Below are 12,410 nucleotides of genomic sequence, written 5' to 3' on the forward strand. Positions count from 1 at the left end.
GGCCGAGATGTTAAGGATGACCAGTGTCCCATTCATGACCCTCAAGCTTCATTTCTGGCTGGTTGTTTATGTCTTACGGTTTGCAGTTCCTTAGTAACCTTTTCTCAGGATTACCATACATCCAAATATCTATCTCATACCTCTTTCCAGTTCTCCCTTTTGGGTGCTTTTGATTAGTGAAGGCACTTAAAGACAAGTCCCAGGAGAAAAAAGAGGGAAAAGCCAAATAGTCATCCCTTAAATGTCCTTTAATTGACTGTGTATGACTTATGCTGCAGTGGGACACATGCCAAACAGTTGTTCACCATAATAGGAATATATTGCACTGGAGAGAACTGAATGAGGGTCTGTTCTGGGCTCACACTGGCCATGCAATGATTGGAGAGGCTTTTCCAACCCTGTATCCTACAGCGATTTGTGCCATGACATTGTTCTAGTGTATTAGCTTACCTTTGTCCCCAGAGACCTCAGGGTTCATAGATGGCCTTCTGCTTGTTGAGAACTTATAAGGAACTAATACTGTGATCTTGGTTAAGAACCAGACCTGAATAAGCCTTCATTTACTCATCTGTAAAATGAAGGATTGTACTAGATTATCTCTTAAGGCCCTACCTATATTTTGGTTTTAAAGTGGTGGAAATCAAGTAGAGGTTAGGGAAGACCATCACCTGCCTCCTGATATTTTTGCTTGAAAGTGAGGCAGCTGGAGATGCCATGGTCATTTAGGAAGCAGGAACCAGCCATAGCAGACAGAGTAGTCACTGGCCCTGTGAAGCGGACAGGTCTGCTTTCAGGGTTTTTTGATTCTAAATAACTTCACCTGTGTGAAGCCCAGAAGGGGCTCATTCAGTAGTTAAATAACAACAACAGCAAGCTAAAAGTAAGAGTAGGGGGGCATTCTTTCCCCAGTTCCCTTGGATGAGTCTGTGAGTGAAGCTTTCAATACCATGTGGGTTCTCTGAGGGTGTTGCCACCATCTTTTTTCCCCTCTGGAGAGACATAAAGAGGAGAATGTGGGCTGGTGTTCAGAGCATGTGTTTTGGACATTATAATTGCCAGCTGAAGTTCAAAAGCTTCAGGAGAACTGACTTTAACAATCAAAAAGCTTATGACATATGAAAGGAGATGCGAGCTCCAGTTATCTGAGGCCAGGGAGCTGGCCAGCCCCGCTGGAATCTTGCCTTTTTCATCCCTCTCGGCAGCTGCCAGGCCACAGAGCCCGTTTTGTAAAAGATCCTCAAGAAGCAGTGAGGGAAAGGAGCTTCTGTTTTATTAGATTAGATGAATTTATGTGTCTGGGGGAGGGGTGTCCATGCGCTGGTGGTGGGGAGGGCGGCGGGGGCCCGTGCAGTCATCACCGAAGTGATGAAGCACCCTGGTAGCAGGAATGGGAGGCAGGGGGCGGGCGGGCTGGAGAAGGAGCATGTGGAAAGAGATTTCTGCAGAGTCTGTCTGGAGAGCTGCCCAGGTTTCCCAGCCAAAAAAACAAATAAAAATAAATAAAAGGCAAGTGCTGAATGACACAGATTATGATATTAAAAAGGGATGCCATTGAAAATGTGCCATGGACCCTGCTGCCGGGCTGGTGGGGGAGGGAGTGTGTGCACGAGGGGGGCAGCCTGGCACACTGGGCACACAGAAGTGTGGACAATTAAACTGCTCCGGTCCAAAGTGGCGCGCCGCCGGCCCACACCCCATGTCAGGAATTCTAAGGATTTGTCTGCATTGCAGGTTGAGGAAATTGCAGGATGAAAAGCAAGTCCATCTTTTCCTTTTTCTCATTCTAATTTATCAGGAAGGAAAAAAGCCCCAGACCCCTCCTCTTTGGTGTTAGATTCCCTCCCAGCCCCATAAATAACCTCCTCTCCCTGACGCCTCCCCTCCCCCAGGCCCCTGCGCCGCTCGCCTGGCTGTCCTATTGCCGCGTGGAATCTGCACCGCCGGAATCTGCACTGCCGCCTGCTCATTACGTACAGAGGAGGATTGTTGACAAGTGCTCTGGAGCCTGCCTCGCTGCGCTCTCCCTCCCTCCCTCCTCCCTTCCTCTGTCCTTCTTCCTCTCTGTCTCTCTGCAATGATCCGGCTCTGAGGATGGCTGCTCCACGGGTCTGTCAGGTGCAGTTTTTGGTGGCTTATCTTGAGGAACCTGGGATAGAAGGTCTGTTCCTATAAATAAAATAAAAATCAAATAGCTGTAGATTTGTTTCAGGCTGCTGTGGCTTTTGTTGGAGAAATAGGCCTTTTGTGGGTTTCCCTATTGGGGTCCTGATTAAATCCATTATGGGTGGCAAGGTGCCATATATATATATGTATATGAGAGTATGTACAAAGTGTTGCGATTTGCCTAATATTAATATTCTTTCAGCTTTGGTATCCTCCCTAGGGGCAATGGTGGCTCCTGCAAAGGTACTGTGGAAATTTACAAGAGAGAATTAATGTCGCTCTTAAAGCATTGAGCTCTGTTGACCATTTTGGCCAAATCTTCAGTTTTAGTCAGGCTTGTACGAGTTTAGACCTTTCTCTGGAGATTGAACACCATCCAGCTATGGCCGGTCCCTTTATTTTATTGCCAATTGATGTGATCATTTCCCAGCATTTAAAAATAGGTGTTTCATTAAAGTTAACTAGTTCATCCTCACCAGAGCTTTGGTTTCCTTTATAAACAGCTTGCGTGTTTTTCATTTCCTGTCATACTTTGCTTCTCCACCTCGTCTTTCCTTGAAAGATGGAGGAAACTGAGGCACGTCAGCAGAGACCGAGTGGTTCTAGGTTAGACCTTCAAGCTTTGAACTTTGAGTGCTCTCATTCCTGCTCCCATATTTTGTGCATTGATCCATGTTTGTATTACTAAATAGAGACACAGGTGAGTTTTAGCAGCCATCAATTTTAGGTGCCTCAAATCTTTGCAGATTCTGTGGCCGCGTTCCTGGAGTTGTGCTTTCTGTACTGTTTCCTTAAGATTTCAGCCCGGGAACCGAAGGCTGTAGGCCTCTCTGAGCTTGCTGGCTGCCAGCAGGTTTTGTTTTTTTTTTTTCTTTTGGACTTTGAATAGCCCACTTAATCCTTTACTATATTCATCTGAGAAGTGGGTGTGTAGTTGACTTGTCTGTATGTGAGGGGGAGGCACTGAGTGCGCTGGGAAACTTATGAACAAAACAGTTTAGGACTTGCATGCGGCCCATTTTATGGGCTTCGGGAATAAAGGCAGCCGGAGAGGCTTTGGGGGGTGAGGATGTGGCTGTTTACTTCTCTGTGAATTATGATGTTAGGACACAAAGTGTTTGGAGTTGTGCCCATTTATCATTACCGGCTTGTGCACAAACTAATAACTTTATGGGATTTGTCGATTTGTGTTAAAGCCAGCTTTGTTTAACTTTGTAGAGACTTGCTAATACTGGACAACCGGTTTCTTTTGGTAACTTACTTTTGGTGGGGTAAATGTAATATGAAGCTTTAAAGATAACTCTCTCTCTCCCCCCTCCCTCCTTCCACACACACACACTCACACACCTATACTCACACACACACACACACACACACTTTAATTATTTACAGGTAGAATGTCACTATCTGGGAACATGCACCGCATATGGAAAATGTCCCCTTGAGAAGCACAAATTCTATGATTTATAAAACCAGATTTTGGCATGTCAGCTTATGTGAACAGAAGACTTTGGACATGCTGGTCTTGTTTGTCTATCTAAAAGAATTTCTCTAAAAATGCGCAGGGTTCCTGTCCACTGTGTCTGCCTCTTAAGTTCCCGGGCGCCGCAGTAAGTGGTCCATTGTTCTGCAGCTCATTTCCACACCAGCCTAAGCACAACATCGACTTTAATCACTTCTGTATGTGGAAAGCAGTTTTCGACCTCTGGGGGTGGGGGTGGGGCTTGGAACTGGGCCACCTGTCCAGCAAATACTTTTACTTAGCTGATAGAGACTTGAGTTTCATGTTTTAGGGGATTCCAAGATTCGTGCTTTTGATGGACAGTCATAATTAGGTTGACTGGTTTGCCAGCATAAGGTATTGGGATGGGGCGCGGACCTAGAGGAGGTATGACGTGGGATAGAAGGCTTAGGATAATTGGATTCAGGTAGAGCTTCTCATTGTAGAGCAATGTGGGTGCTTATATTTTAGTAATCATTACTGCTCAAGATACTGTATCTGTTCTGATCGTTATAAAAATCATGTCAAGGATAAAGAATGGGAGGATGCGGGAGAGTATAGGGAGGAAGTGCCTTTGCCCCAGAGAAGTAGGAGTTGTGCTAAAATGCGCAGCACGTTTTGCTCACTGTTGTCATCAGCAGAGTTTCAGTAGCTTCTGGGCCCATCCAGAAATCTTTCCTAGAGATTACGGATCCTTCCCACGGAGGGATTTTGTATCCGGTGAAGTTCCGCCGTGGCTCTTTGGTTGTCGTGGTTGGAGCCTCTCCATGAGGAGTGTTTTCTTTTTCTCTCCTTGTGTAACTCCTGGTCAGGACGTGGGAGGAGAGGTCTTTTGTCTCTTGTTGGTGCTGACCCACTTGGGTTTTAGTAAGAGCAGCGATCTGGTTCCTCCCCCTGTGTGTACTTGTGACCTGTCTGCTGGCTTGTTCCTTTGTGCCTCGAGGTGAGGAAATGCTTCCTGGGCTAGGGTTCTGTTTGTCTCTTTTCCTGCTCGAGTCTCTTGAATTTAGTCATTTGCGTGATTCTGAAATAGGAGGAAAGGATGAGGTCAGACATTTTCCTTGCTTGCCCAGTGGCCCAACTTTTCCATGTTATTATCACTGCGTCAGAGTTTTTTCTAACATCTGTTCTCAAAAAATCGAGCGTGCAAAAGAAGGTTTAGATTACCCAAGAAGGTTTTGTGGGGAAAAAGTCTGGTGGTGGTGAAGGGCTTCTAGGGGATTGTCTGTCTGTCTATCTACTATCTACTTTCTGGGTATTAAACTAACAAAAACCTGTGTTGCCCTTGTGTCTTGGGGGCTCCTTTGAGGGTTTGTTGGGGCTATGTCTCGACCCCGTTTTCTTGGCTGGAATGAGAAATCTGCACAGCTGATTTGAGAGCAGACAAAGGGGAGCCCTAGTCTGTCAGGGGCCATCCTCCCGAGGGAAAGGGATAATTATTTTCCATAAGCTGAGGTATTAAACCATGCTCATTTGTGCTTCGTTGACCATGAGTGTGGCAGTGACATCACGCCTCATGACTGTTATTTGTTCTCAGCCACCTCAGCGTCCTGAGATGGAAAAGGGTGTCAGTGGACCAGCCTGGGCTTAGCTTTGCAGACCCTTCTGCACTGCTCACCCCCTTCCCTGGACCCTGCGATCGATCCAGAAGCTCAGCTGCTGACCTGAGTGTGTACAGTTGGGTTTAAACTACATATTCATGTTGACCCTGTGAAGCTGGCCCGAGCCAGAATTTCCCTGGCATCCACATGCAAAAAGCAAACAATCCAATTTTTCTTCCAAAATTTGAGTGAAAATAGGCTTTATTGTCTACTAGTAGTGGCAGCAAACTTGACATTCTGAATGCCTCAGAGAGGGTCCTACCTCAACCAAGGGGCTGCTTTTATAATTTTTCCTCTCAACTCAAAGTGCAGCAGCCGGCCACCCCCATCCTCCAACACACACACACACACACACACACACACACACACACACACACACACACACACACACACACACACACACACACACACACACACACACACACACACACACACACACACACACACACACACACACACACACACACACACGCTGCTGCAGCAAATGAAAGCTCTCTTTGGATGCTTGACTGTTTAATATGTAATGTGATACCTTGTCTCGCAGTGACAGGGTGACAGACGGGCATTGGCTCTATAATACAGAATTACCTTTTGTGCATCTCTTCTACAACAAAGCCAAATACACTGACTCTCCCTAATATGCTAATACGTTTGGTGTGCTCCAGATGTTTTGGAAGCTCGGGAACAGCTTCAAAGGTCTCCTTGTTTTCCTTTCTCTTTAACCCTTCTTTTGTGAAATAAGGGCATTAGATTTTCCTTCAGTTTTGTATTCCATCACGTACGTGTAGCTGATGGGAGGACTGGCGAAACTTCTTTGTGTCTAAAACAGAAAATTGTAAGCACTGCCCATTCTAGTCCCCCCTTTTCAGATGTTAGGAAAGAATTTCCTCCTCTGTGCACATTGCTGTTCTGAAATCTGTAGCTCTCATCGTCACTTAGCTGAAGGAATCTTTGGCCTCATTTGTTTTTTAAATTTCCCAGCCCCCCTTATGTTAAGGCCAGGGGGAGTTGTTCATGCGCATCTCCAGCCCCCAGAACAGGACTGCTCCTTCCTCTTGCCTGCTGCCGCCGTTCCAGGCTTAGGAAGAAACAGTTCGGGTGTGTTGCCTTGAAAGCCTCTTAGTTGCTTGCTCATTTGGAAGATGAGGGTCCAGAGCTCCTGAATTTTGTTTCCTTGGGGTTCTCAGCTCGTGAGCATGGGCACTGCCCTTGTGGTGGCCTGTGGCACGCCGCCCCGTCAGCTGACGATGACTCGCCGAGGGCTGCCTTTACTGCAGTGATTTGGAATTTTCAGCTCATATTTATTGCTCTTGTGAAAGACAATAGATGTGGTTTAATTTAAGTTCAACCTACTGAATATTAATAGAGGAGAACGAATGCTCGTGTGGGGAGGCGGTCTTTGGGCCATCGCGTCTCCTCTGTGTAACCTCCTCCCCCCGACAAAGGTTTGTGCTGATGGTGGGGTTGGGCGAGGGTGGGAAGATAAAGCCAGTTGGTGTGTTTGGAGGAGAGGATGCCATTTGATTATTTCTCATTGACTAAAAATAATGTAAGAGATCGGTGGCAGGGCTTTGTTCCATAGCGGAAAGGAAAGGCAGTACTCATTGGCTTGTCTGATGGTCTGATAACGGCTCTTCTGCCCCGTGGTGTCGTGTTCCATCTTGCTGACCTGGCTTTTCTGGACTGGGCAGGTGGTACGAGTTGGATGAAAACGTTCAAAATGAAATAAGGGAGCCAGTCCACTAGAGATGTGAATAAGGGGGTGGGCGGTGTGCCGAAAAGAAAAAAGCCCAGGTTTATCCAACCATGGAGACTGTCTAACTAAAAATAAATGTACATTTTCTCTGTGCTGATGTCAGGACAGGGGTACTCAAATTGAAACAGTCAGTTATACGCAGAACAAGTCCCCCCCCCCCCCCCCACCGTAAAGGCTGGAAACAGCTGAGGTCTCCTAGTTCACAGAGCAGGTAAGCAGTCCCTTTTGTGTCGGCCCCTTTTTCCTGATCTGGAAAGTGAATGACAACCCATCTGTCTGGTAGTTCAGGTAACAGACATTGTTAATCCTTGGAATGGAGGCATCTTTGGTGTTCTTTGAAGATATTAGTCTGATGAGGGCTTGGGACTGTGGACTCAGCGCTTTGATTCATTTTAATGGAGCTCAGTCATGCCTTAGTGTTTCAGAGCATTCTCATCCTTTTGCCTGACATTGAGCTCACATACAGTCAATTAAAATTCCCCCTTTTCGTGTAAAACTTGATAATCCAGTTTCCCTGAATTTGTGCCTGGGCAGTTGATTTTTTTTTTTTTTTTTTGGAGAAAAGAAACATTATATCCTTGTTCTAGACTGATGCCTCTTAGATATGAACACTTTTTTTCCATCATGCGTTACTTTTTAACTGTATTTGTCATTAGCAGGCTCTGATAGCTTTGTGATAAGTTTTGTAAGCAGCCTTCTTTCCTTTCACAAAATTAATGATCCAAGGTGGAAGAAAGCCCCAGCAGAACTTCGGTTTTGGGCGCCTTACTGTGAGTGAACTTTGGATTTAGGTGCCTTACCGTGAGTTGTATTATGATAGATTGTACAAACATAATTGGTTTCCTGAGATCTAGTGCACACTTGCCCAGAGCTTATAGTGTCTCAGGGCAACTAGATCTCTTACTGGCTTGAATCTTGCTTCCCCCTGCAATAGCGGATCTCAAGATGTGGCCCCTAGACCAGCCAAAGCAGAACCAGCATCATCTGGAAATTTGTTAGAAGAGACACACTGGGGTTATGCCCAGGGCGTAAGTTTGAGGGTCACTACTCCTTACAGTCTACAGAGGTTCTTTTTGTCAGGAGGACAAGGGCACAGCTGTCGTTGGATAGCTGAACTTTTCTCTGCTAACTCATTCCTGCACTTGCTCACTCATTCACTCATGAGCTGCTTGCTCCCTCAGGAGATGCTTGAGATCTTGGTGTGTACGTACCAGAGGGGACAGCAAGTGCTTCTTCCTCAGGCTCACCGAGCAGCGCCTGCTGGCCCCTCTGTTTCCTCCGTGTTCCAAACACAGCTCCAGACAACCACCTCTTCTTCCTCCTCCACTGTCACCAGCACCACCACTGTTTTTGCTTTTTGTTTTTTAGGTGTATTGTACATACCAGCTTTGCTCTCCTTGTTTTGCTGTTGCAGGTTTGCTTGCTGGCTCCAGTGATTCATATTCACTGCCCTCCCCTATTGCTTGCCCTGCAAGTGCAAGGTTTCTTCTTTGTACATACCGCTAACTGATACACACAGGAGTATCTCCTCTCACTACTAAAATGTAGGCTTCGTTGGATTATGCCTGTATCCCCAGTGCCCTGGCATATGGTGGGTGTTAAAAAATGAAGTTATATTTCCTTCCTCCTTTCTTGCTTTCTTCTTCTTTAAGTCCTTACATACTTTTGAAAAATTTGAATTCAACCAAGAGCACGCTTTTATTTTAGAGATAATCCCCCCCTTAAAAAATTAATTTTATATATGGTTCCATAACCAGAATTTTTATTTCGAATTTACCATCCTTTTCAAGTGTGGTAATTCATCCATTAGCACTTCTTTTTTTTACACGTGACTTATATTATGTCCCTGGGCTAGTTTCCTAATCTGCGTTTATAAGTATGGTCTGTATCTTCCTACTATTTGGGTGGGCTGCTGCGTGGTCATCCCCCCCCACCATGACAGTACTGCAGTGCTCTCTAATTTAGTGCTGGTCTATAGAGATGTTATTTCAACCACATATGTAGTGTTAGTTTTCTAGAGCTGCATTAAAAATTTTTAAAGAAGCAGGTAAGACTAATTTAAATGTATTTGACGTAACCTAATAATACACCCAGAATATTTCAAGAATTAATATCAAATTATTAGAGAAATGTTAGTTATAGTGAGTTTTAAATAAGGTTAAATAAAAATAATAGTTCATCTTCTTACTCACATAGCCATATTTCAAGTGCTCAGTAGCTCCCTGTGACTAGCAGTTACTGTAATGGATAGCACTGCTCTCATCTTTGAAATGTTGGCCACACTTCAACCCTTAGACTCATAGATTTCCCTGCAATTATGTCTCCTGTTTGCCTCACAGTGCAAACTCCCCACATTTTCTGTTTCTCTGGGAAGTTGCCTAGTGTTTTCATTTCCATATTGTAGTCATGACTCCCAAAGCCACAAGTCTAAGTGACAGCCATGGGATTTTATTTACTGCATTGTATTAGATTTCCAACGTTATGTTATTACTCATACCCTGAAATGATGTAAAAATAGATAACTGGGGAAATGCATGCGTAAACAGGCTAAGTCCCAGGGTTTTGTTGCAGTATACTGTGTTCTTCCAGAAAATCTTACCCAATATGTAGAATATTGTGTTCTATTATAGTGTTTACTGCAACTAATAGGAACCGCTCTTTAAGTGCTTCAACCAAAAAGGGATTTCATACAGGGACGTAAGTGCTTACAAACTTGCTGGAAGGGTTGGGAGTACAAAAATCAAGGGGCCACCCTGCCCTTCTGGCTTCACTTAAAAGCCAAACACCGTGGCTGTGAGAATGCAGACACTTGCTAGCATTTCTGCTGATGCCCAGAGGCTGGTGACTAGACAGTGGAAGTGGGGGCCGGTGGCTGTGGACACGTGTGTGGGTACAAGCCCCCCATTGGTAGAACCTAAATCGTATCCAGGAACCCTAGATATAAGGACATCTGAATGCTATGAGACCAGGCTTTTATTCAGCTGTGACCCGTTGGCTGGTGGCTCAGCAGCTTCCATGTCACTTGGCATAGCCCTTTTCCCAGTCTGGGTTACCAGTGGCTCCGCCTGGGGCCACCAGACTCCCTCTTCCGCCTGGGGCCATGTATGGAGTCGTGGAGAATCCTTATCCTCTGAGACAATCAGATTCCAATACAGTGACTCTGTTACAGTGGATTGCTATGAAGAGCAAGTTGTACAGTCAGACCTCTAGTTAAGAACTGATATATGGCCACAAGGTAATGATGGATGCTTTTTCTTGGGTGGCAGGTGCTGGTTCCTAAAGGCAATTCCAAAAAGGATTTCAGTGTTTCTAGAGTAAATATGTAGCCCTGGAAGGGTAACTAGTTTGAATCGGTACTACGTGAAGTTGGTTTCTTCCTTTCCACCCCCCAGCCCTGAAAGATGTTGATGCACTTCAGAAAGAACGCTGTAGTGTATTATTACAACTACACATTTCTGCTTGACTTTCCTACCGTTGGAGTTATTTCTTTGGTAGGCATTTCACTCTCGTGTAAGGTCTAAAGTAGGATGAGGTGGGACTTTTCCCCCTCCATTCACAAGGGATATGTACCTTCTGATTCTCTTCTATCCAGGAGATTCTTGTCTGCCCTCATCAGCCACTGTGTAGGGTTAACTGTGGTAAAGTGCTGCTTCCTGATGTCATGTATTTAAGTGTTTGTCCCCTTTTTTCACCTGTAGGGCTCCTTGGTAATGGCCAGTCTAAGGGATTAGGACCAGCATCAGAACAGTCAGAGAATGAGAAGGACGATGCATCCCAAGTGTCCTCAACTAGCAACGATGTTAGTTCTTCAGATTTTGAAGAAGGGCCGTCGAGGAAAAGGTTAGTACCCAAGGCTGAACATACTGGTACCTTAAACCAGGGACTTCAAACTAGGTGCCAGTCTTGTCCGCGTGGGAACAAACTTGGGCCCACTCACCCGATCTCCTGATTTTTTTTCATAGAGGAGCCAGAATTCTGGATTTTTGTATCAAATATCCTGGTTTCTAAATATTGTCCACTAATTATTATTAGAGATGAATAAAGCAAAAAAAATGCTGTGGACCAAAGAAAACACTTTCCTGCCATAAAAATTGGCCAGAGAGTTGCCAACTTGTAATTCCTGTCTTTGCTGTTCATTGTAATTGATTTTCATCAGTTGTATTCTTGAGTATATTAGATGGTATTTCGCCATTTCTAAAGAGATGTTTCTAAAAATTTGAAGAATTAAATGTGGTGTTTCTGAAACATTTTTCCCCTTGTCAGGAAAGCAAAATCCACTTGGTGTTAACCAAGTTAGTAGGTGTGAAATCTGTTCTTAAAATTAATTTACCAGCAGGTTTTTAATTTTTTAAAATGACTTTCCTAAATAAGCTTCAGATAGCTTGATCAGGAAGTTGGCTATGGTAGTTTGATACGAGTTGTGGCGTCCTGGTCAGACAGTGACATTATATAATAACGCTTTTAATTGGGTGTTTTAAAAACCCTTTGTTAGTAATCAGCCTTATTTCACGCCTCGTGTTGTCTGCGCGGAACGCCACCCCCGCCTTAGAATTTACATTTCATTTCATTCCTTTTCTGCTCTCATATTCAGTGTTTTCCTAGATGACAAGATTAATTACGTTTTCTTAGAATCTGTTTTTTGGAGAGGTTTGGGAAAGGGGAAAAAAAATAACTCCTGGTCTGGACTTCGTTGTTTGCCCTTTCTATATACAGCATCATAGTTACTTTTCAGAAACCATCTAGATGTGTATATCTAATGAAGAACTGAATATGGTGGCAAACTAAGAGGAAGGGAGAAGAGTGACCATGTGTGGATCCTTAAAATCCTTAACAGAACTGTACGTTAGATCTGAAATTTGAGGTGCATAGCTCCAAGCCTTGAGTTTCCTCTGTCACGCAGTCTCTTCGTTTAGAATACCCATGGTATAGAGTCTGTATTAACTTCCATCCTCTTTTTCCCTTGATCCTCGGCACTGTGTCTTAGAAGGTGTCGTTGGATTTGTTAGTACAATTAGCACGCGTATGTAAGAAGTATCTCTGCCAGTGTACTGGACTTTGTATGTTACTCTATTTATAACCATTTGGCTGAGTGTCTCAGTGTAAGCCTTTCATGTTGCAGATGCTCTGTGACAAACATCCACTCTGCCCCAACTTGAAAAGTGCAGCGTCACAAGAGGGGGGTGAAAGGGTGTGTAAGAAAAACCACATTAGCAAACATACTGGAATGTGTAAGAATACTCTCCATGTTTCCAGACATGGGTGGGGGGTCATGCATCATCTTTCATCTGTTTTTGAGGAACAAAAGTCTGGGATTGTGGTTGGAAATGACAGTACCCATCCTTCAGCTACATGGCCGTCCATCACCCTCACCTCTGGGGAGGTCGGTCAG

The 12,410-nt window shown here is 44.6% G+C and overlaps 1 protein-coding gene across 2 annotated transcripts in view; it reads left to right on the plus strand.

Annotated features, from left to right (window-relative positions):
* Window positions 1-12,410, plus strand: part of JARID2 (jumonji and AT-rich interaction domain containing 2) — a 245,507-nt gene that overhangs the window by 138,314 nt on the left and 94,783 nt on the right. For both annotated transcript variants that reach the window (XM_060110539.1, XM_060110540.1), the window contains exon 4: window positions 10,720-10,861. In XM_060110539.1, coding sequence (XP_059966522.1) covers window positions 10,720-10,861 — 142 coding nt within the window. The remainder of the gene's footprint in view (window positions 1-10,719; window positions 10,862-12,410) is intronic.

The sequence above is a fragment of the Mesoplodon densirostris genome, chromosome 10 (assembly GCF_025265405.1).
Source record: "Mesoplodon densirostris isolate mMesDen1 chromosome 10, mMesDen1 primary haplotype, whole genome shotgun sequence".
In the NCBI taxonomy this organism is placed as follows: Eukaryota; Metazoa; Chordata; class Mammalia; order Artiodactyla; family Ziphiidae; genus Mesoplodon; species Mesoplodon densirostris.